This window comes from Lepidochelys kempii, chromosome 4 (genome assembly GCF_965140285.1).
Source record: "Lepidochelys kempii isolate rLepKem1 chromosome 4, rLepKem1.hap1, whole genome shotgun sequence".
NCBI lineage: Eukaryota > Metazoa > Chordata > Testudines > Cheloniidae > Lepidochelys > Lepidochelys kempii.
The window spans coordinates 137,779,606-137,805,218 of record NC_136383.1 but is presented as its reverse complement, the minus strand read 5'-3'; the positions used below and the strand labels follow the sequence as shown (position 1 = coordinate 137,805,218).

The 25,613-nt window shown below is 45.1% G+C and overlaps 1 protein-coding gene across 4 annotated transcripts in view; it reads right to left on the bottom strand.

The window, feature by feature from the left end:
• The window catches only part of EXOC6B (exocyst complex component 6B), a 450,860-nt gene extending 425,679 nt beyond the window's left edge, over nt 1-25,181 (bottom strand). For all 4 annotated transcript variants that reach the window (XM_073343016.2, XM_073343018.2, XM_073343017.2 and 1 more), the window contains exon 1: nt 24,974-25,181. In XM_073343016.2, the coding sequence (XP_073199117.1) occupies nt 24,974-25,086 (113 nt within the window). In that variant the 5' untranslated portion in view covers nt 25,087-25,181. The remainder of the gene's footprint in view (nt 1-24,973) is intronic.
• Between the last annotated feature and the right edge of the window lie 432 nt (nt 25,182-25,613).

Sequence of the window (25,613 nt, the reverse complement as noted above, 5' to 3'; positions counted from 1 at the left end):
TAGAATCTCCTTCCTTAGAGGTTTTTAAGGTCAGGCTTGACAAAGCCCTGGCTGGGATGATTTAACTGGGAATTGGTCCTGCTTTGAGCAGGGGGTTGGACTAGATGACCTTCTGGGGTCCCTTCCAACCCTGATATTCTATGATTCTTCATAAAAAGGGCAGAGATGAGAATGTTCGTATGTTGTTACTTGCAGAGTTAATAGCCAGTTTACTCAGCAAAGCCACAGTTCCATGTTCCACAGCAGGAGTCATGTTTACATGTCACCCAGGAGACTGACTCAGACATGGAAAGAGCCCTACTAGACCATCCCTTATTGCTGCTCTGAACTGATTTATGAAGGGTCACAGGCTATACAAATAACTGTGGGGAGGGAGATGAAAACCAGTTTTAAACCTGTGCTGGACTGTTCCTTACAGTAAAGCTTCTATTGCTTAAACGAAGCATAAGTGAGCATTTTCACCTATACTTGTAACGTGACTGACAAGGATGCTACACTCCACTATAAGAGGGCTTACATCTTTTTACAAAGCTATTCTGTTGACTGAATTCATACATATCATAGATTTTAGGGTCATAAAGGGACCATCATGATCATCTAGTCCAGAGGTGTGCAAACTACGGCCCACGGGACCATCCTACCTGGCCCCTGAGCTCCCGGACAGGGAGACTAGCCCCCGGTCGCTCCCGTGCTGTCCCCCCACTCTCAGCTCGCCATGCCAGCAGCGCTCTGGCCCACCGCTCCTACCGGGTGGTGATCTCTGCGAGCTCCTGCTGCTCTGAGCGGCATGGTAAGAGGGTGGGGAGCGGGGGGATTGGATAAGGGCGGGGAGTCCCAGGGGACCTGTCTGGGGGCAGGGGTGTGGATAGGGGTCAGGGCAGTTAGGGGACAGGGAGCAGGGGGGGCAGGATAGGGGGCGGTGTCCCGGGGGGGCAGTTAGGGACAAGGCATCTCAGGAGGGGGCAGTCAGGGGACAAGGAGTGGGGGGGGGGAGGTTGGAGGGGTTAGGGGGGGAAGAGTGGGAGGGGGCAGGGGCCAGGCTGTTTGGGGGGGCACAGCCTTCCCTACCCAGCCCTCCATACAGTTTTGCAACCCCATTGTGGCCCTCGGGCCAGAAAGTTTGCCCACCCCTAGTCAGACCTCCCAAACATTGCACACCACAGAACCTCACCCACCCACTCCTGAAATAGAGTGTAACTCTGTAACCTTGAAAATTAAGATGTGGCTGATTCAACAGGAGAGCTAGTTTGAGTATACCTTTGCAGTTTCATAGGCAGCATTTTTCCATTGCTTTTGAAGTGTTCTATTAAGAGCCTCAGCCGAGTTTCCTCTCTCATCCTTGCCCCTCTTTTCAACCTTACCAGGAGAGTGGCTGTGGAGCTCTGAGCAAGTATCGCCTTGTACACAATTTCAAAGTATAGGCGAACTGAAAATTTTAAAGAGGGCAAGTTTGCTCAATTTCTTTAGTTACTTAAGTTTAATTTTTATTAAGATTAGTAGAAGAAAGACTCAAATGCAGTCTCCATCTCAAATTAAATGGATGGTTTCTTTGCTCTGGATCGCTTCCCTATTTCCACCTCACCTCACCAAAACAAAACAAAAAAAACAGAAAATTTGTCCCATCTTTTCTAGAATCTCTCTCTCCCCTCAACCTTCTTCCTTCTGGGCTGGCATTGCTGCTCCTGCATACAATAGCATGAGCAGCACCAGACTCAAACTGACAGCCATATAGTTAATTTCACCCTCAGCCTCTAGGCAGGTAGAGTGCAACTGATAGGGGCCTAATCTATGACACTATCTATGCCAAAGGCCTAGATGTAGGAGAGTGAAACCAACCAGGCTGCCATCAATTTCACGCTAGAGCTGCAGCCTTGCAGGAATCCTCCCAAGCAGGGTTGTCCTGCAGAATAATTCTTTTTAACTGAATCTGGAAGTGGCTGAAAGAAAATACTGGATACCTAGACCCTGCAAACCATTGGAAAGCACAGGTTTTATTTATCAATCAAGCTGGACTTAATTAGTACAGACTTAAAAGACTGGCATAACAGCTTCAGCAGACAACACTACAACCAGTGCTGAGAATCACTGCCCCTCTGCTCCGACATGCTGCTTCACTGTGTTAGAAATATATTGGGGTATCCCCACACAGAGAGATAAGCAGTGTGGCCCAGTGGATGGGGACTAAACTGAGACATAGGACACCTGGGTTCTATTCCTGGCTCTGCCACTGGCCTGCTCGGTGACCATGGGCAAGTCTCTGAGCCTCAGTTTCCCCATTTGTAAACTGTGCTTTTGAATGTGCTTGGAAATTTACGGATGAAGAGAGGTAAGTATTTTTGCTGCTATTATATACTGCCCAAAAATCAAAAAGGCCTTTATCTACTGCAATATCACATTGCAATCTCATATCTTATTTGCTATCTGCTATGGGGACTCAATGCTTTTCAAGTGTCTTCTTCCCATTAAGCATCTGCATTTTGAATTATTTTGCTCTTCAGGTGAGGGAGCTCTCTATTTGTGTGTGCAATGCCAAGTAAATTACTGGCATCAAAATTATTGCTCAAACTATAATCACTTGAACTGGGCCATGTTGAATCTCATTTCATTATTTTGTGTTCATATTTCTAGCCTCTTTGTCCCTCTTGTATTATTTTTCTCTCCTCATCGTTCTCTCCTCCATTCTTTGCAATTTAGTATTATTTGCAAATGTAATTAACATGCTTTTTAACACCTCTTCCAGATTAAAGATGTGAAATAAAAGAAGGCACCACACCAATCACTGCAGCACCCTCTTAAGGAGTCCCCTGCCCCTCCAATTCATTCAATACACTATCATTTATCATAACCCTTTGTTTATGATCCTCCAGCCAGTTTTCAATCCCAGTGACAGCATTCATACTCAAACCAATCTGGATTCATTAATGTAGCAAGTTTTCTGAGCCATTGAGCCAAATTCAGACTTGGTATAAGCAAGCATCCTTCCTTTGACTTCAGATGCACCTGAGTATAACAAACCTGAATTTGGGTAACTGTATCAAGTCAGACTCAAAAAGGAGTTGTACAACTAGACAGGAAGCAACACAGGACCGGATACTGCCATCAACTCCATGTGCCTGAATCCCTGTGCTTACACAGAGCCCCACTAATTTCAAAAGGGCTCTGCACAAAGCAACTCTCAGAAGTGGGGCCTTACAGTCCAGAGATCATCAAGTGTACACTAGCCACTATTTGAATGATTCTGCCAGTGTTTAGGGACTTGTTTTGGTCTGTTTTAAAAAGACAACATTTTGATCTTTTGCCTAGGAGATACTATTTCTGTCATTTTCCCTTTAAAATTGTTATTTTAAGCTTATTTGGGATTGGTTTCTTCTGGGAGGGCAGGGAGTGCAGTTCAAGGGTGAGTTTGTTTTGTTCTTGCTCCCCATACTTCCTCCTTTCTTTTAAAATTAGGTCAAGCAGGTTAACAGATGAAAGAGCAAGTTAATTTGTGTTTTCAGAAGCCAATCTAAAACACAGCAAGCACGTTTCAGTTTTTCATGATCTTGTGTCTTGTTTTTGACTATTACAGTTATTTTGGGGATGTGCTAACTTTCTCCCTGGGAGGGAAACAGCACCTTTAGTTTCTTATGTTTTTTAAAAAACGTTCAAAGACTTTACTGAAATCCACCTACCATATTCCCGTTGCACAGCTATTTTGTGAGTCTATCCCCAACCCCCCAAAAAAAACAAACGTACATTCGTTTGGCATGCAACAATTCAGAGCACAATACCACTGAGACAGGTGCATTCATTCAAAGTGGCTACTTCCAAACCAGGAAAGAAACTCACAGGACTGATACATCACACAGCATGTGATGAAGAAACAAAATGAAGGGTTGGGGTTTATTTTAGTGGACTAAAGCAACTGACAGTTCTTAGATACACATTCTGATCCATGGTTCTACGTGATCCCAGCAGGTCACAAAACTGATTCCTGAGAGTTCATATGAAAACTAATGTGGGAGAAAGACATTTAACATTTACAACAATTTAGACCCTCTTACACATCATAGCATGATTTCCTAGATTGCAAGCTGCTGGGGCAAGAACACAAAGTCTAAGTCTGTTCTTTCATTATGTTTGTACAATACAAAGCACAACAGGGTCCTGATCGTGGCCTATAAGCGCTCTGATAATATAAATCAGTGGTTCCCAAACTTGTTCCAATGGGAGCTGCTGGAAGTGGCACAGACCGAGGGATGTGTTGGCTGCCGCTTCCAGCAGCCCCCATTGGCCTGGAGCAGCGAACCGCGGCCACTGGGAGCCGCGATCAGTGAACCTGTGGACGCGGCAGGTAAACAAACCGGCCCGACCCGCCAGGGGCTTTCCCTGCACACGCGGTGGAACAAGTTTGGGAACCACTGATATAAATAATCAATCAATTAATTAATATCTCCCTTGTGCAAGTGGTGCCCAAAGGATGCATTTCATTCAAAATCCAGTTTCTGCTCTGCAGCACCAGAGGATGATCGTGACTTAAGAGGCCTAAGGACCTGGAATATACTTTACTTGAAGCTGCCATGAATCTTTTAGAAAAACATCCAATCTTGATTTAAAAATTGTCAGTGATGGAGAATCCACCACAAACCTTGGTAAATTGTTCCAATGGTTAATCACTTTGACTGTTAAAAATGTATACCTTATTTCCAGTCTGAATTGGTCTAGCTTCAATTTCCAGCCATGGCCTGTGTTATACCTTTTTCTGCTTGATTGTTCCCCATGCAGGTACTTATAACTGTAATCGTGTCTCCCCTTAACTTCTCTTTGTGAAGCTGAATAGATAGAGCTCTGTGAATCTGTCACTATAAAGCAGTGGTTCTCAATCAGCGGTACACATACCCCTGTGGGCACTCAGAGGTCTTCCAGGGGGTACGTCAACTTATTTAGATCAGTGTTTCTCAACTTGGGGGTCACTAGTGCAGGGCTGGCGTTATGGGTTGGCAAGCCACAGGGGACCCCATAAAGCTAGGTTACGTGCTTCAGCCCCGGGCAGCAGGGCTCGGGCTTCAGGGGTACAGTCATCTGGAAAGGTTGAGAACCACTGCTATAAGGCATGTTTTCTAATCCTTTAAAATCATGCTTGTCGCCCGTCTCTGAACCCTCTGCAATTTATTGACATCCTTTTTGAATTGTGTGCACCAGAACTGGCAGACACAGTATTCCAGCGGCGGTCACACCAGTGACCAATACAGAGGTAAAATAACCTCTCTACTCCTAAAAAGGACATGAGTACTTGTGGCACCTTACTCAACATTCCCATGTTTATACATTCCAGCATTAGCTCTTTTGGCCACAGTGACACACTCAGAGTTCTCGTTCACCACAACCCCCAAATCTTTTTCAGAGTCACTGTTTCCCATGAGAGAGTCCCCCATCCTGTAAGTGTGTCCTACAATCTTTGTTCCTAGATGTATACATTTAGCCATATTAAAACGCGTAGTATTTGCTTGCATCCAGTTTACCTAGTCATCCAGATTGCTCTGATTTAGTGACCTGTCCTTTTAATTATTTACCACTACCCCGATTTGTGTGTCATCTGCAAACTTTACCAGGGATGATTTTGTGTTTTCTTCCAGGTCATAGACAAAAATGTTAAATAGCATAGAACCAAGAACCCACTCCTACAGGACACCACTTGATGAAGATTCCCTCTTCACAGTTACACTTTGAGACCTATCCATTAGTGAGTTTTTAATTCATTTAATGGGTCATGTTAATTTTAACATCATTCTAGTTTTTTTAGTCATACTGTCATGCAATACCAAGTCAAACGCCTTACAGAAGTCTAAGTATATTACAGCAACACTACATTTAACAACCAAACTTGTAATCTCAGTAAAAAAAAAAAAAAAAGATATCCAGTTCATCTGACAGGATCTATTTTCCATAAACTCCTGTTCATTTGCATTAGTTACATTTCCTTCCTTTAGTTTTTTATTAGTCGAGTCGCATGTCAGTCATTCCATTTTCTTGTCTGGGATGCAGACAAGCCTATAACTAATGGAAGGTCATTCCATTCACCCTTTTTAAAAACTGGCACAACATTAGTTTTCTTTCAGTCTTCTGGAACTTTCCCAGTGCTCCAAGACTTATTGAAAATGTACATTAACAGTCCAGCAGGCTCCTCAGCCAGCTCTTTTAAAATTCTTGGATGCAAGTTATCTGGACCTGCTGATTTTAAAATGTCTCATTTTAGTAGCTCCTGTTTAGCATCCTCCAGAGATACTAGTGGAATGGAAAGAGTGGTATCATCATTTTTTTCCCCAAATACAGAAATATTAATTGAACACTTCTGTCTTTTCTGCATTATTATTGATAGTTCTACCATTTCCATCTAGCAATGAACCAATACCATTGTCAGAATTCTTTTTGTTCCTAATATACTTTAAAAACTCCTTCTTATTGTTCTTCACTCTGCTGGCTGCAGATTTTGCCTTGTGTCCTTTGGCTCCCCTTACCAATTTTCTAGAATTTTGAACATCTGGATTAATATTCCTTACTATCAACTTCCCCTTTCTTCCATTTGTTATTTTTATTATTATTATTATTATTATTTTACAACTTTCTTCACATCCCCTCTAAACCAGGTCAGGTTTTTGAACCAGCACAACTTTCTTTCTCGATTGTGGCTTTTTTGGGCATCTAAGGGCATTCTTAAATGATTCCCAATTGTCATTCACATTTTTCTGATTAAGTTCTTCCTCCCAGCTGATTTAGCTCAATTATTTTCAGAGTTGTGAAATTAGCCTTATTAAAGTACCAGGTATATATATTACTAGTCTGGACTTTATTCTGCTTGTACAACATAAATGTGATCAAGTCATGATCACTTGTACCTAATCTACCATTAATTTTTAGTTCTGTGATCAGTTCCTCTTTATCTGTTAGGACAAGGTCTAATACAGAATTCCCCTGTGTGGTTGCAACACTTTTTGAGGCAGGAAATTGTCATCTATTGCACCTCTACCCCGATATAATGCGATCCAATATAACACGAATTCGGATATAGCAGAGTAAAGCAGCGCTCCGGGAGACATCAATTAGTGCCCTATCTTGTGCTTTATCTGTTAGGATATTGATCCATAAGCATTCAACATCATTTTATTCCAAGTTATCAGTGACTTGGAAACAGGTAATGCCATTTTTACATCGCATTCCAGTCCCCCTTCCCTTTTGCCCACTCAGTTCTTCCTAAATAAATTAAAAGCAATGGTCATAACATTTAAATTGTGCATATCACACCACGTTTCAGTAATACCAACTAGCTCAGACTTATGCTCATAAATGAGTAATTCCAATTCCTCTTATTACCCAGACTCCTAGCACTGGTTTATAGGCAAAGAAAGACTTTCTTGTCCTCATGTCCTTTAGTTCCTTGATTAATTTTGTTCTCAGCATCTCAATTTTGTGCTGAGTGCTCATGTCTTCCCTCTTTTTACCCTCCCCTTTTGCTACTCGTTAAATCCTCTCCTGAATATTCTAGACTGCCTATTCCTAATGAGATTGGTTCCCCTTCTATTGAGATGGAGACCATTCAAACTATGCAGCCCCCTCTCCCCACAGAAGGTAGACCAATGTTGCATAAAACCAAAACCCTTCACCCTATACCACTCACCTAGTAAACAATTCACTTCCAGAATCTTCTGCCTTCTGTCTTCCTTTGCTCGAGGAACAGGAAGGATCTCAGAAAAGATGGCTTGGACAGTCTTTTTTTTCAGCACACTTCCAAGTTCCCTGAAGTCATCTATTATCTGCGTGATATCCCGTGACACAGTGTCATTTGTGCCAATATGAACCCTCACCATCACCAACAGATCCTTGCCCATAGACTTCAGAAGCATATCCAGTCTTAGAGTGACATCTCAGGTCTTGGCTCTGGGAAGGTAACACACTTTCCTGTTGTCTGCCTGTTCCTTGCAGAATGTTTATTCAGTTCTTCTGAGTACTGAACCTCCAACAAGGATAGTCTGACTGCCTTGGATGGCTAGAGAACTCTTTGCAGGTAAGCTTGATTTTCTTAGAGGTTGGACCAAGCTGCCATCTACACGTGTGTCCCATATGTCTCTCTGTTTCCTTCAACCTGCTGGAGCTTGAGAGGTTTCTTCCACAGATTCCATATTGAGAACCTGGTATCAATTTGAAACTTCTAGCTGTGGGAATGCCTCCCATTTCTCTTCTCCCTTGTGGCCAGGGTCTGGCTATTCTCATCTGTCTCCAACCATGTGGAATACTGCCATGACCTCTTGTCTCTGGTGGTTACGAATGACCAGGCCTCCCCTCTGACTTCCTCTGTAACGGATTCCTTTGTGGCCAGCTCCATTCTTCCTTGAACCTGCGATACTGGTGATTTGTCAACCTGGTTGTCTTAAGAACTCTTCAACTTCTCCAATTCTTACTAGCATCTCAATTTGCCCCTCCAATCCAAGAATCTTTTCCTCCAGTATAGGCACAAACTTGCACTTCAAGCACAGGAAATCCCTTCTGGCTTCAGGCAGGAAAGAGAACATGGCACACCCGCTGCAGCTCCCTGGAGAAACTGAGCAGAGGGTTTTGTTCTTACCCGAAGCCACATGTTATTCATGCAGGGAAAGCTGTGCATGAGGTTTGGTACGCACCTGAGGCCATGTGTTTAGCCTATGCAGAACTTAACAAGTCCAAGACTCGCCTCCTTCATTTCAGTCCACTCATCTATAGCCTGACACCTCACACACGGTTTATTACCACCACCCTCCCCTCTCTTCTAGATACCAATATTGCCTCCACTCCAGTCCATCCAAAGTCATCTTACTTGTGTGGTCATGTCACCCCTTCTATAAATCTTTCCACGGCTCTCCACCTCACTGCACAGCAAGTTTGAACTCTTTGTCCTTGGCAATCAAAGATCTACAACCCTCCCTCTGACTTTGTCTTCACTTACATTCCATCCTATCAATCTTCATGTCCCCTTTGTTCTCCACCTCCTCCTCTGTCTCTCTGCGTGTGAAATACCTTCCATAAACTTGTTTGACAAGCCACCCCCCTTGCCTCATTGAAATCACCTCTAAAAAAGCTCTATTCTCCCATCTCACCTACAAGAAGTGAGGCAGGAAATAAAAGAGAAGCAAGGAGCGTTAAATGAATGGAGCATCAAGAGACATACATACCTTACTAAGTAGCTGTGTGATAGTACCACCCTTGTCTTTCCCCTTTCCTTCCCCCTGTTTTTTGTCTGTTTATGACCCCGGCTTATTGTGTTCTACTTACATTAGATTTATGCTCTTCAGAGCAGGAACCACCTCTGTACTTGTCTTTGAGAAGCTCCTAGCACATTTTGAGGTAATAAAGTTAGGAATCATGCCATGAAATAAATATAGAAAAAAATTAAGGTTGAATCTCAGGGAAAACATCCCAAGAGTGAAATCTATTATTCTGTGAAATAATCTCCAAAGAGGAGTGGAAGCCCCATCTTTAACAGATTTAGACTAGGATAAACTACTAGAAATATACTGGAGAGAACAATCCTGCACTAGACAGACCAGGGAGGGACGTATTAGCTGACCTGTTAAGTCTTTCTAGATCAAATTTCTAAGATCTACAGTTAAAATACAAAGAAAGTGAAGTCTAGATTAATTCAGTTCTCTCCCATACACACACAATTTCCTTGGCTATGGTTTGAAAAACATCTAACCAAACACCTTCTACCAGAAGACTAAACCTACAAGCCAGAGGCCCATACTCAAGGTGGAACCAGTCATTCCAGCAGGGTGTCAGTTTCAGGATGACTGCATCTGTTTCCCCTCCTTCCATGGTGCACTCCAAGAGTTGCCAGTCAGGCCTCAGGTCTCCAACCATCACCTGTCTCTGGGCAAGAACCCTTGTTCCATTTCCTTCAGACTGGGGATTTTAAGGCTGCACAGCTCCCTGCCTTACACTGTGACATCCCCAGCAGGCCAATCTGCCTAAAGGCCAGCACCTGTGCATTGCTTTCTCTCTGACAGCTATGAACAGCATATTGCCAGCAGTTACAAGTTATTACACCGCTCATTCTAAGCAAGCATATTTATTCTTGAGGTAAAAGCATTGCAGAGAAAACATAATAAAAACAATCAACAGATTTAAACACACACTAAACATACAGGATTCACCCATCAGTTTTATGGGACCCTACCAGGCCAAAGTCTTTCCAACCTTTACAGAAGGGTATGGATCCCTCTTGGACAGAAGGTCCTGTCTGTTTGCTGGATCAGAAAGAAAGCCTTGTGTCAGTTCAAGCTCATCCTTTCATACTAAAAGCTCTTTCTCTGTGTTCTTTGTTTAGTCCCAGTGACTCACCTTAATCAGCCCCCCACTGTAGGTAGCTTCTGTAGGAGCTGTGGTAACCCCTTCTGATGGAGTAGAACACAATCATACATAAAGCTTCCATAAATTTAATAGAATGGCACCCAAAGATACTGCATGGGGTTGCAATATCTGTCACACAGAGTTCAAGGCAGTACCTAAGAACTCCTCCCTCATCATGATACTGGAAATGCAGCCTTACCCTTGGAAACCACCAAAGCTTCCTCAATCTTCCCTATCAGCCTTTGGTTAATAAGATGTCTGGTAAATGTGGAGCCCTCCTCTTCCCCGCTCTGATGGGAGGAGGGAGGGAGAAAAAAAAAAAAAAACACTGAGCATATTAATCTTTCCCAGATATTCCAGCTGAAAGGCAGGGGCACAATGCTCTGCTCCACTCTCATCCCTCCATGGGAGGCCTGGTGGATCTCTTTCCCCAAGTGTTGTTCAGCTGTGAAGTGGAGAGTTTATTCATCTGCAGTCACTGCTCTGCATTAAGCACAAAAGCAGCTCAGGGAGCAAAGTACCAATCACAGGAGCACTCTCTGCTCAGCTTCATCCTCAGCACATGTGCTTCTTCCAACTTAGCAGACAGAACACTGAACTTAAAGACAGGCAAGTGGAGAGGTTGTTTTAGATTTACTTATGGCAAAAAAGAGGCTTTACTTATGGCAAAAAATGGGGAATTATTTTGGGTTGCACGTAATATTTGAAAATGCAAATGAAATACCACCACATGGGATTTCAGGAAATACCAGAAGTGAACCTAGCTAAGGGAGAGGGTGCATCAGTCTCCATAATCAAATCTGGTGTCTCTCTGCACCCAGAAGAAAGTGTAATTTTGATCACCAGCTCAAGAAATATCTTTAACTCTATTAATCCTGTGCTATGTTTTAAGAAACTAAAGCACCTCAAGCGCTCCTTATGCAGTTGTTTGGCTAACTTCTCAATGATTAACACAGCTGAGTGCAGCTTCCACTGGACTTCTTCACAGCACAGCAAGGGCATGAAAGGACATGCACTGATTAGAGGCCACCATCAATTGTGCCATACATGTCACCACACCCTGCGTGGGTGGATCAAAAGTACCACTGAGAAAGTCCTGTTCAGCTGCAATGTAATAGAGCATTCAAACTTCACAATATATCGTTTGCCTACTCAGATAATCGTTAGAGAGGCGTCCTTGTAAGCAACCTTCACATGCACAATACTGCCTCACTTCGTTTCAATTCGCTCCAGCCCCACTGATTACTGCATGAAGCACATTCGCCCTCTGATGAAGCCCCAGACTAGGAGCATTCAATCATACAACAGCCTGGGACAAGCAAAACCCCACTTAAGACAAGTGATATTTAATCCCTTATTGCCTTACAGTCCCAATGCTAACCTGAACTTTAGCCTCCTGAGTGCACTATCCGACCAGCCTGTATGACCTGAGGTTGAAAAATGTGAACTAGTCACCTGCCTCAGCCTTCCAGTAGATGCTCTGAGCAGCAGGAGAAATTTGCTCATCTGGCTAAATCTGCTACACTCAACTGGCACAGCTCAGCCACTCATGCACCAGACTGCACATCCGGAAGAGAACACAAGGGTAGTTTTGAGCAGTGATGAGCTGCCAAAATCTTAACAACCGGTTCCCTTCTCACCCTACGAGGGGGTCATTGCCCACCTCCTGCCCCATCCAACCCCCTGCGTTCATTGACGCCCCCACCCCCAGGACCCCTGCCCCATCCACCCACCTCCCTGACCCAACTGCCCCCAAAATCGGGTAGGAGTATCTCATGGGCCACCATAGTGGGTGCCCACCCCACCCCTAAGAGCCAGAGGGCGAGGTGGGGAGTCCCGGAGGTGCTTACCTGGGGCAGCTCCCAGGAAGTATCCAGCAGGTCCCTCTGGCTCCTAATGGCGGGGGAGCGAAGCTGGGGGGGGGAGTGGCCGCTCCCCCCACTGATCACATCAAAGTGGGACCTTAGGAGCCGACTCCGTGGGTGCTCCGGGGCTGGAGCACCCATGGGGAAAATTTGGTGGGTGCTCTGCACCCACCGGCAGCTCCCTGCCCCATGCCCAGCCCCAGATCACCTCACCTCCGCTCCGCCTATGAATGCACCCCCCCCCCGCTTCCCGTGAATCAGCTGTTCGGCAGGAAGCCAGGGAGGGCTGAGAAGCAGGTGGCGGCTTTGCACTCAGGCCGAGGGTGGCGGAGGGGAGCTGGGGCGGGGAGCGGTTCCCCTGCGCAGCCCCCGCGCCCGGGTTACCTGCTGCAGCGCAGGCGGCCCTCCTCGTGCCCCCCCACCCCAGCTCACCTCCGCCTCCCTGGGCCTGAGCAGGAAGCCACCACCTGCTTCTCAGCCCGCCCCGGCTTCCCGCGCGAACAGCTGATTCACGGGAAGCCTTGGGGGGCGGAGAAGCAGAGCTGGGCGGCACGTTCAGGGGAGGAGGCGGAGCGGAGGTGAGCTGGGGCCGGGGATGGGGGGGAGGCGGGGATGGGGGCTGCCGGTGGGTGCTCCAGCCCTGGAGCACCCATGGAGTCAGCGCCTAAGGCACCACTTTTGGCCGATTTAAATTTAGAAGCCCTTTTAGAACCGGTTGTTCTGCAAGGGAGAACCGGTTCTAAAAGGGCTTTTAAATTTAACAATCGGTTCTAGCAAATCGGTGCAAACCGGCTCCAGCTCACCACTGGTTTTGAGTCCATCTCTTCCCCCACCCCTCCCAAGCAAAAGTGTGGTCCTGAAGGTCACTGCTCGTTGGTGGCAAAGAAAATCCTCATACAGGTGAGTTCCACAAAGGAATGGCCTTCTACGAAGTCATCCTGACCTAGTCAGGAGAGCTGGTCATCAGTGGACTGATTTGAAAAACCAAAGCCAATGCTGACACTTAAATATGAGTTTCCAAAGGGCCTATGGCACATTCAGACTCTCTGAAGAAAAGTGTTTGGAAGACAACAAATTAGATAAGATCTTCCTTATGCCCTGAAACAAGAACAGGAAAGGGTCTCCAGTTAAGCGTCTCCTTATTCTCAGCTGATATGATACAGTAACTTCTTAAAGCAATACTCCCCAGCGAACCATAAACAGATGTGTCTGCTACAGCAATAGTACTAAGAAGACGCACCTTCTTTCCCTCTACCCAAGCAGTCACAAAAAAAACCCCACACCAAACCAAAGTTGAGTAATAATACTTAGCACCCTTCATTGACCCTTTGGAAAGGTAAGTGCTATCATCAACATTTTACAGATAAGGAAGTTGAGGCGCAGGCAGGTGTCATGACTTGCCCAAGGTCACCCAGCAAGTCAGTGGTTGAGCCAGGACTAAAACCCAGCGCTCTTAGTTCCCAGTCATGTGTTTCATTTATTCTGATTCATAATCATATTATCTAAATAACTCAATCAGTATAAACGGTCCATGAAAAACAGTGATCTCCAAAAAATAACACCCATAGACCCCCTGACACAATTCCCACTCCAAAACTCTCAACTCACCCAGAACTTCCCTGGACAGCCAGGAGAAAAGAGGGACAATACCATTCGGTTCTGCAATAGGAGTGCATCCCTTAAAGTAGTGCTAACTTGTAATACTACCACCACTGCTTATTTCATAATAAGCAACAAGATGCACTGAGAGGCCAACACAAAAGTGAAAATAAAATAAAATCCAATGAGTTGCTGGGGGGAGAAAACGCTCTCCTAGAATGGCCCAGACAGACTTTCAGGCCTCATCAAATAGGAGCAGGTAGGGGGGTTGATAACTTTTGCAGGTAAATTTAATTCTAGAAAGGAAGCTATTTTCCACAAGATTGACGAGGAAGTTAATACTCTCTATAAATAAACTAAGGTCTCTTCCCGGTAAACTACTCTGTGCGGACTGTAAGGCTTCGACTTCAGCCCCAGGCATTGGGGCTTTGGCTTTCTGCCCCGGGCCCCAGCAAGTCTAATGCTGGCCCTGCTTGGCGGACCCCCTGAAACCTGCTCGCAGCCCCCCCAGAGGGCCCAGGACACTGGCTTACAGGATCAGGGCCTAACATTATAAAAGGAAGGGGAAACATAAAACTGAAAAAAGCACATCTTAGTCACAAGTCACAGAAGCTGTAAGTGTCAGATTAAACCTGACCAGTCAGTTCCTTAATACTGTGTTTAAATTTCCTGCATAAACGGTCACAAAGGAACACAGGTACCAGAATTAATACAATTGTTGATGTTTTTCCTGCTAGAGAGTTTTGGGCTGGGCAGTATCAGGCTGATAGTGAGGAACATTAACATAATTCAGGCAATAATGCTTTAAGCGTCTTTTAAAAGATAATTATGGGCATACGAACAGGGCACATCTACTTGAGCAGTTTCATTCCTATTGCATTATGTTCTCCCATCTGGGAGGGGTCGAGGTGCATTGAAGATGCTCCAAAGAGTCCTATTCAGCTTCTCAGTTTTCTCAGGCCCAGTTTTCTCGTAGCAACTGACTGGTTATAAACAAGCTTCCTGAGTGAGCTCAGTGAACAGAAGAAGTTAGCATCTAATCAGTCAGCCTATAGCTTCATGACACATTCCTCTAGAGGCTGTTGCATTTTTTGCCCAGTAATTCATAAGATATGGGACTGATTCAGCCAGCTCAGAATGTCACATGAAAAATATTATTCCTAAGGGTGTAAAATAAGAGGTAAAAGGCTTATTACACAGAGATACAAATTTTAAACACACAGACAGTAATAATAAATTTACACAGCATTCATCTTCAAAGCATTTTACAAGCAGGCCACATTCTTGGCTGCCTTCAGGCAGCGCGGGGAGAGGGGGTTTTCCTCAGCTGGTGCAGAGCAGAGTAGAGGTAGCTGCCCCACTCACTCTCCCCAGCTGAACCCCGGGTGCAGAGAACATATCAGGATAGAGAGACAGTAAGGCCAGAGTGTACTGCTCCCCCAGCAATGCTGAGCTAGAGAATGGACCACCTGGCACAGGTAAAAGCAGCCCAAATACTGGGCTCAGGGTGATACAGATTCACTGCGAGAACCAGGGAGTCATAACAGCAGAAGCCATTAGCCAGTCCTCAAAAAATGCCTGCAGTAGAGATATCTTCATTTTACAGACTGAGACAGACAGCGAACATTTTCATTCTCCTATCTGGGATTCCTCCATTTCCGAGAGCCCAACTCAAGATACCTAGGGCTGGATTTCCAGAAGCACTGAGCGCTCACAGCTCCCACTGACTTGGGTTATGGGTGCTCAGAACTTGTGAAAAATCAGGGCCAAGAGCTCTCAAGTTGGGCACCCTAAAACTGAGACACCGAAGAGTAGCAGCAGCCACCTCGGACATTTTTGGACTAAACACATGGCTCAAAGACACAAAAACACAAACTAGATAACCTCCCCTCCCAGGCCACTGATAGTGGCAAAGCAGAGAATCAGGATCTTGGACAACTATTAGTCTTTTACTACAGTAATACCCATCATGAATCAGGCCTCACTGTGCTAACATCATGCAAACAAAAAGACAGTCCTTGCACCGGGAGAGCTTACAGTCTAAGTCTAAGATGAGTGTAAATGGGGAATTCTCTGTAACTTTAAGTCCTTAAACCATGATTTTAGGACTGCAGTAACTCAGCCAGAGGTTAGGGGTCTATTTCAGGAATGGGTGGGCGAGCTTTGGTGGCCTGAAATGTGCAGGAGGTCAGACTAGATGATCACGATGGTCTCTTCTGACTTTAAAGTCTATGAGAGACACCGGAGGAGCACAAGAATGAAACAATTATGAACAGCTTGATAAGTAGAATTATCGCACACCGGCAGCCTGCCCATCCAAGAGTATTTTGCAGGCATTATCACAGAGAGGAGTTTAAGGAAGGATTCTGACGTTTTACAGCACTTTTATAAACAAATTTTGCAAGACACACTTCATTACTTTTCTTGATAAAAGTACAAATATAATGGATGAAAGGAATGAGACAGATGTAATATGTTTGGATTTTATTTGATACAGTGCCTCTCAAAACCCTGGCTTGAAAAGTTATTCCAGTTCATAAGAGAAACACTCCGGAAGACTTAAAACTAGTGGCACAAAAAGGAAATGATGTAGAACAATATACTGACTTAGGAAAAGATGTTTGGTGGGAAGGGGAAGGTTAACCACTTCTTTTAGGACCAATTCTAATTGATAAGGGAAGCTAAAGATATAAGGGAAAAAATCCATTGGGAATTGGGCTAAAGACAGTAAGGACAGGGAAGGAGGTGTGTGTTAAGTACAATAGGAACAAAAAGTAATCCTAGCAATGTTATACTCCTGTTACTAGATGGAGATGGTAAAGTTGTTAGTAATAATAAGGCAGAAAAGGCCAAAGCGTTAATACATTTCTTTTCTGTATTTGAAAAGAAGCAGGACGGTGTACTTATATATTGATGAAGTACTTTACGTCTATTAGTACCTAAGGAGGATGTTAGACAATGTCTACTAGAGATAAACATTTTTGGATCAGCAGGCTTAGTTAACTTCTATGCAAGAGGTATAAAAGAGTTGGCTGAGGAGACCTCTGGACTGCTGGCTGTTTATTAATAAATTAACCTTGGAATACTGGGTAAATTGCAGAAGACGGTAAGAATGTTATCGTTGTGCAAAAATGACAATGGAATAATCCCAGGAAACTCTAGGTTATGCAAAAATCAATCCCAGGCAAAATAATGGACAAGCTAATATGGGATTCAACTGATAAAGAATTAAAGGATTGGAATATAAGCAATGCCAGTCAACATGATTACAGAAAAAAAAAAAGTCTTGTCAAACAAGCATGATTTCATTCTCTGATGAAATGAAAGTTTGGTTGATAAAGGTAACCACATAGATGTCATATACTTAGACTTTTATAAGGCATTTGACTTAGTACTGCAAGACATTTGATGAAAAAATTAGTACTACGTAATATTAATAAAGCACACATTAAATGGATTAAGAAGCAGCTAACTGACAGATCTCAAAAAGTAGTGGTCAATTAGGAATCATCGTCAAAAAAGGGTGTTTCTTTGGTGGGGTTCCCTGGGGACCACTAATAGGCTTGACACTAAAAAAAAATCACTGCTGATAACATTTACAGATGACACAAAGATTGGCTTAGTGGTAAATAATGAGGAGGACTGGGCAGCCTTACAGACCAATCTGCAGCTGGGCCCATTCACACAAAATGCATTTTAATACAGCTAAATGCAAAGTTATACATCTTAGAACAAGTAAACCAAGCCAGATCTACAGAATGGGGGACAGTATTCTGGAAAGCAGTGACTCTGAAAAGGATTAGGGGTCATAGTGGACAAGTAACTCAACAAACTCCCAATGCAATGTCGTTACAAAAAGTGCTAAGGCAATCCTTGGATACATAAACGGGAGTAGGAGTAGGGAATAGGAGTTTACCTCTGTATATATTGCATTGGTGAGACCTGCATACACCTGTGGTGTCCACCCTTTTTAAAGGATGTTGAAAATTGGAGAGAATGCAGAAGAGAGCCACAAAAATGATTTGAGGTCTGGAGAAAATGCGTTACAGGGCAAGAGACTTGAGAGCTCATTCTGTTTAATTTAGCAAAAAGAGGATTGAGAGGTGACTTGATTACAGTGTCAAAGCACCTTCACATGGAGAAAATACCAGGTATTAAAGGGCTGTTTAATCTAGTGGCAAAAGGCAGAACAAGAAACAATGGCTAGAAGTTGAAGCCTGACAAATTCAAATTAGAAACAAGGCACAAATTTTCAACAGTGAGGGTGATTAAGCATTGGAACAAACTACTAAGGGAAGTGAAGGATTGTCCCTCCATCTCTTGTTGTCTTCAGATCAAGACTGGGTTCCTTTCTGGAAGATGTGTTTTAGCCAGATAAGTTACTGGGCTCATTACAGGGGTAAGTTGGCGAAATTTAATGGCCCGTGTTGTAACAGAAGGTTAGACTAGATGATCTAAGGGTCATTTCTGGCTTTAAATTCTATGGATCCATAAGTCATTTATTAGGAATCTAGAAGAGCGAGTAAACCATACATTAAAGGAAATATACATGATAAATTGAAAGGAGGTACAAATGCTAGTGAGGGCAGAGAAATAATACAAAGGGATGCGAAAAATTTTAAAAAGAGACAGAAACCAATCCAGTAATAAAAATGTAAGATAATATATCTATGCAAAAAAAATGATCCATCACATACATTTATTGGGAGGAGACTTTTGGAAAGGGGTAATGCTGAAAGATTCAGAAATTTAGATAGCAGTTTGCAACTCTTTTTTTTATTTCCTTTTTTTTTTTTTTTTTAAGGGGGTGATCCAGTCACACAGAGACATCCAGTCACAAAACTGTCCTCTATACTGTTCTGGTGTGATTTCACACACAATATTACCTTCACCACATCACCAGGAAGCTAGACAAACTAGAGGGAGTTCAGTGAAGAGCAACAAACATGATCAATGAATTTACGGGGAAGACTGAAAAATCAAAGCGCTAGAACTTAGGTGGAGATGATTTATGGGCAGGAAGGCATTATTCTTCCGCAAGGGTGATTAGATACCGCAATGATGTTATAAAAATGTGGATGGGTAGAAGAGAGAGGAACATTATCTACAAATAACTAAATAATGTAAACACAAATGGGAGGAGAGGAACTACTTAGGGTGGTACAAGAGACAATAACTAGGAGTGATTGGATATCTTTAGTAAAGGAAGCATTTGGACTGAAAAGCAGGAAAGATATCCTTACATTTATTATTTGTATTCCAGCAGCATCCAAAGGTCCTAACCAGATCCCTGCTCCAAAGAGTTTATAATCTAATTTGAAACAAGACATGGTAAGTTTCAGATGTAAAACAATAGTCCAGGAGAGGAAGGCCAAGTTAACAGTAAGATAGCATGGTTATGATAATAGCTATTGCATAGCTTTGTTGCCGGCACCCAGTGCCGAGAGGCAAAACAACAGCAGGGTTTGGTTCGCTACCCGGTGTGCTTCACCCAATAATCACAATGGGGTGGAGAAGCAGAAAAGTTTATTTGAAGCTTCAAAAAGGTACAGGGAGAATAGAATCTCAAATCCTGCACAAAGAAAAGGAGCCCTTGTGGCACCTTAGAGACTAACCAATTTATTTGAGCATAAGCCTTCGTGAGCTCACAAAAACGAAAGCTTATGCTCAAATAAACTGGTTAGTCTCTAAGGTGCCACAAGTACTCCTTTTCTTTTTGCGAATACAGACTAACACGGCTGTTACTCTAAATCCTGCACCCAGAGCAGGAAGTTTCACAGGCTTTTATACACCCTTTTTCCCAGCATATCTATCCAATAGCAAGCTGCCCTAAGTATCCATATAGCCAGCCAATCCAGTTACCAGCTAGTTCCCTTGTTTTTTGTATCATTTGTTAAACTATACATGAAGCTGCTTTATTCGGCATTTTTCTTCCATATCTGCCCTGTTTGGCCTTGTTTAGTTTCAGGCAGTCTGACTTTGCAACATATTGTTGCAGATCTTCAGCATAACTGCTGTGAGTGCCTCCAGGCGGGGGGGGCCAAGGACACTTGGGGCTAGTACGTAGAGCTGCTGCGAGTGCCTCCAGGCGGGGGGGGGGGGCGCCAAGGACACTTGGGCCTAGTGCGAGGGGGCTCCATCGACACTCGTGGTCTTCCATCCGCTCAAGTTACCTAGTGGCCATGCCCCAGTGTCCCCAACAGCTTGATAGTTCTAAAGCACCTGAAAAGGTTCCCTTAAAAATAAATACTCCAACTGTTCTGAAAGCACAGGACCTATTAGGCCAGGAAATAGTTTCCCCAAAGGGAACTGGGGAAACCCCATGTTTAAACTAGACTGGACAAGACACTAGTAAATGTACTTCAGGAACTCTTATCTTTGGTTCTGCGATAATGCTCCGCACAGATGTGCTGAAGAAGGGGCTCATTAGACCTGTACGAGAGCATCCACAGCGCATGCACTTCATCTGTTAAATGGAAGTGAGTCAGCAACCACCTAGTCCTTCTGAAGGAGTCTTTCCTCCCAAATATTTACAGAAGGACTCATGAAAATAAGTGACTTCAATGAAAGACACTGTCCACATAGGAATCAGAACGCCATAGCAATGACAATTTAAATACAACTGGAGCTGGTCTACATAGAGTCTTTATTATAAATATAATCAATATAGAAACTGATTAAAGTGGTGCAACACCCCAGTGTGGACACAATTATAGGGATATGAAGCATTATATCAGTGTCGTTTATTCCAGGGAAGCACTTTTATACCATGGTAATAGCACCCACACTATGAGATTTTACCCCTTTTAACTATGTTGAAATAGAAACTAGCATAGCTAAGCAAGGCAAAAACTGTGTACAGACAAGCCCACGTTGCTAGCAGGATTCCAGCACCATTTCCCTGTACCACGGGCAGAGATTGTGTGTCTGCACTATGTTATGAAACTGTGCTGTTTCTCAAGGGGAGCCTAGCCTGTCTCCTGAAGACTCACTTCTTCCATGATGCCCACAAGCAGTGAGTCATTTAAAAAAAAAAAAAAGTTGTTAAATCTTCTACTTCTCTGGCACACAGCAGGTCTACTCTGTGTCTATCTAGAGTAGACTGAAAGCTCTTTGGAACTGGGACTGTTGATGCTTGTCATTAATAACATCTCAGTAAAATAAAAACAAATCCTACCCACACCCAGATTAGAAAAGCCATTCTAGAATCACTCCTGTAACAACCACGTTTATACAGTTGATGGTTGCAGAATCCTTAGCTCCCCTACTCCTCAGACAGACACATAGATCCATAGTATAAAAGTCTGAAGACATACATGAGGTCTGAAACCTCATTTGATCTCTGCTGAATATGCCAAGAATAGGAGACTTAAAACCTACTGTTGTAATTTTTACACAATATGAAAAACCTGGACAGATGGCTCGAGTATTTTGATTTTTTTTTATTAATAAACCAGACCAGTGTTCAGCATGTCCTTCCAATAACATCACATGGCCTATCCCCACAAGGTTACAGTTACGGCCCTACTTCTGCTGGAAGAATATTTAAAAGAAGATTTAAAAAAATGAGTCAAGAGCTGACCAAATTGTAATCTTATAATATCACAAAACAAGAGTTTCCTGCCACTACACAAATGCAGACACAGATCCTGTGACCATAGTCAAAGACCATTGTTATCAGTCAGAAAGTTTACACACATTTGCTCATTTGAAGGGACACAGGCAGGTAGATTAACTCCAGAAGTTATGGTTTTGTAAAAATGAGACGTTTTACATAAACCTGATATTAACATAAATGTTTATTTTTTTAAAAAACTGTTCTGTTTGGATTTAAATATCCCCCTTTACCATTGCAATTTAAGCTCCACAGTTAGTGCACAAAAACCAAAACCCGACTACAAACAAAGGTGAAACTGAACACTGTTTTCACTTCAAAAGGAGAATGAAATTGAAAAAAGAAAAATAGTGAAAAGTAAAAGGAAAGTTTTAGAAATATCAGTTTTAATCTCAGTTTTTGGTGACATGAGGAAATTAATTGGTTTTTAAAACAACACTTCTACCCTTTAACATGAGGGATCTGGGTATAGTGGACTGTATAGTTGTTTGTTTGTTTGGGGGATGGGGGGGGTTAAAAATAAAAGTAGTTTACTTCCAGCGTTGTGAATAATGTGCAGTCTGGACAGCTGGAACAGATTCCAAGTGGGTATAATTTATTTATCTAAACATTATAAAAATCACACAAAATCAGGTGATTCCTTATGGAAACAGGCCACAGCTACATAGACAAATACCATGTCTTCTAGATTAACAATACAGCAGAAATCACTGCTGAGAAATTGTAAACTGCATCACAAAGGAAAAACAAAAGAATGAAACACTGACTCCAGAACTTCATAAACTACCACCGAGAGCGAACGAAAAGCAGAAATGATAGCGTTAACAGCCATGCAACCTCTTTCATTTACACCCCTAGGACAGAGAAAATGTCAGCAGCTTCACAGAGTAGGCAAAGACTTTTTCCAGTTGAAAGGTACCGCAAGAACCACCAAAAGAGGATGTTTAATAAGGGAACAAAGGATCCACCAACCAAACAGAAACATTAACCGATATCATCACGAGGATTCAATTCGTCATACTTTTTGTGAAACAGATAAAAATAAAAACCCATACAACAAGGATAAGGAAAATAACATTCAGATAAGAGTCTGGGGTTTGCGATGAAATCTGCACATTCTCCCTATATATACATATTGTCAAACAGGCATCCCCACATCTAATGTGACAGTTTGCTAGTTACCAAAGAACAAACACTCTATACAAACACTCCTTCGAGAGGTTGAGGAAATCAGACCCTGAAGTGCGAATTTAAAAATAATCAGTAGAATATAGAACATTCTTTCACACTGACAGCCCCTTAAAGCAAAATAGGAACCCGCCCTCCCCCCCCCCAAAAAGGCCTAGAAGAAGAAAAAAAACAATCAGATCATAGTGAAGCCAAATTACGAGTCTAAACAACTACAGGCAAGGCCCTCGGGAATGGGCCACAGTTTCAGATTACATTTTATCTTCAACTTCTTGATGCATCTCACCCCTGGCCTGATGAGAAATCCTTCAGCCCCTGCCAGAACTATGACGCGAGAATGGTATCTGGGTATAATAGAGAGGGAGGGTGTGGGAAGGAACAAGAGGATTTCATACTCTTCTGCAGCCCAGAGGTGACTTCTGCAGAAAACATTTAAATGCACACAACCCAGGACAGGTTTTTCATAGTTATAAAGCAGAGGTTAGTAAACTAATTTTCAAGAGGGTGTCTAATTATTAGACGCTTATACCACCCTACCATCAATGCTGTGCCCAAAATTCACTATAGAGAGGGCACCAGGTCCCAAATACAGAAGGCTTGAAGAAAGCCAGTCCCAAGGCAATACTAGTACCTTTCAGCTGCAACCCTTCCTATCACCATCATCTTTTGCTCCACCATCCCCCAAATTCAAGGTCTTGCTGATCCCAATGTTTTTCACATCCCTATCTCAAATCCATTCTTCCCTCTCCAGCACTACAGTTAGAATCCTGGCCTGTACCTTGGTCACCTCCCACATCTCACCTCAACCCTCCACATCTATTCAAAACATTGCTTCCAAAAAAAGAGTTTTCCCATCCCGCTGCTCCAATTATGTTACCCCACACTCCTTCCTCAAATCCCTTCACTGGCTTGCCTTCCTGCTGAGTTATTAACCACCATCATTTTATTCATTGCCATAAATGTACACAGCACTTCTCAAACAGAAGGAGACAAGGCACAGGAAAACAGTTTCGAAAAATCAAAAGGGTGGAGAGAGAGGAGAACAAAGTAGGAGAATTCCTGGCAGGAGATGGTTTTAAAGCAGGATTTGGAGAAGAGAGAAGGACCCCTGGTAAAGCAGGAAGAAATGAGTGCAGAGGTTCAGGGGCTGCAGCTGTTTGGGCTCAGGACAGCAGCTGGGACAGGGGAGAATGACAATAACTGGCAGCTATGCCATGGAACTGTCAGTCAGTCAGAACAGGTGGAATATCAGGGTGTATACCTGATTAAGGGGGCATGGGGAAGCCCTTCTTTTAGGGATTTGGTATATTCACAGAGCACCAGGAGGGTCCTTTCTTTGTTTCATTTGGGGGTTTAGAGGGTCTATCAGCAAGGACAGAGTGGCAATTTGGACGGATAACCCAGTTTGGTGGGGTTAGAGGGCTCTCCATGTCTGAACAGGGAGGGGGGGAGGGGGAGGTGTCCTCCCTGCTTAGAGGGAAGTGATGAGGGAGCTGGGAGTTCCCAACTTAGGGGAGCCAGGAGTCTCTAGGGCTGAGTGGTGCCGAGGACTTAGAGTCTGGGGGTGAGGGGGGAGCAATAGAAATGTTGTGGGCTCCCTGTTCAGGGGGGGCTGGGGGCTCCCTGTTCAGGGGGGGCTGGGGGCTCCCTGTTCAGGGGGGGCTGGGGGCTCCCTGTTCAGGGGGGGCTGGGGGCTCCCTGTTCAGGGGGGGCTGGGGGCTCCCTGTTCAGGGGGGGCTGGGGGCTCCCTGTTCAGGGGGGGCTGGGGGCTCCCTGTTCAGGGGGGGCTGGGGGCTCCCTGTTCAGGGGGGGCTGGGGGCTCCCTGTTCAGGGGGGGCTGGGGGCTCCCTGTTCAGGGGGGCTGGAGGGTCCCTGATGGGGGGACTGAGGGCTCCCTGTTCAGGGGGGCTGGAGGGTCCCTGATGGGGGGACTGAGGGCTCCCTGTTCAGGGGGGCTGGAGGGTCCCTGATGGGGGGACTGAGGGCTCCCTGTTCAGGGGGGCTGGAGGGTCCCTGATGGGGGGACTGAGGGCTCCCTGTTCAGGGGGGCTGGAGGGTCCCTGATGGGGGGACTGAGGGCTCCCTGTTCAGGGGGGCTGGAGGGTCCCTGATGGGGGGACTGAGGGCTCCCTGTTCGGGGGGCTGGAGGGTCCCTGATGGGGGGACTGAGGGCTCCCTGTTCGGGGGGCTGGAGGGTCCCTGATGGGGGGACTGAGGGCTCCCTGTTCGGGGGGGCTGGAGGGTCCCTGATGGGGGGACTGAGGGCTCCCTGTTCAGGGGGAAGTGACGGGGGGGCTGGGGGCTCCCTGTTCAGGACTGTGGCGGGGGGCCCCTGCCCCGGCTGTACCTGAGCGTGGGGCCGATGCAGGCCGTGTCCGTGCTCTCGATCTCCCGCAGGATCCGCTCGTGCTCCGCCGCCGTCTCCAGGCTCTCCAGCTCCGCCATCTTCCCCCGCTCCATGGGCTCCGGGCCCGGCTGGGACGCAGCGAGCCTCGCCCACCCCCCAGCGCCGGAGCCGCTCTGCCCCAGCCCAGCCCCAGGCTCGCCGGCCGCGCCCCTTCGCCGCGCCGCGTCTCCACCCCCTGCCGCGCCGGCATGCCGGGAAATGTAGTCCTGGGGGAAAGGGGGTGTCGCCTCCAGCCCGGGCCCAGAGAGAGACTCCCACCAGCGCCCCTCACTGGGGGGACCCCCACCCCCGTCAGACCCGCCCCCACACCCCTCACTGGGGGGACTCGCCACCCCCGTCACACCTGCCCCCACACCCCTCACTGGGGGGACCCCCACCCCCGTCAGACCCGCCCCCACACCCCTCACTGGGGGACCCCCACCTCTGTCATACCCGCCCCAGAGCCTACATTGGGTTGACCCCCACCCCGTCAGACCCGCCCCTACACCCCTCACTGGGGGACCCCACCCCCATCAGACCTGCCCCCACACCCCACACTGGGGGGACCCCCACCTCTGTCATACCCGCCCCAGACCCTACA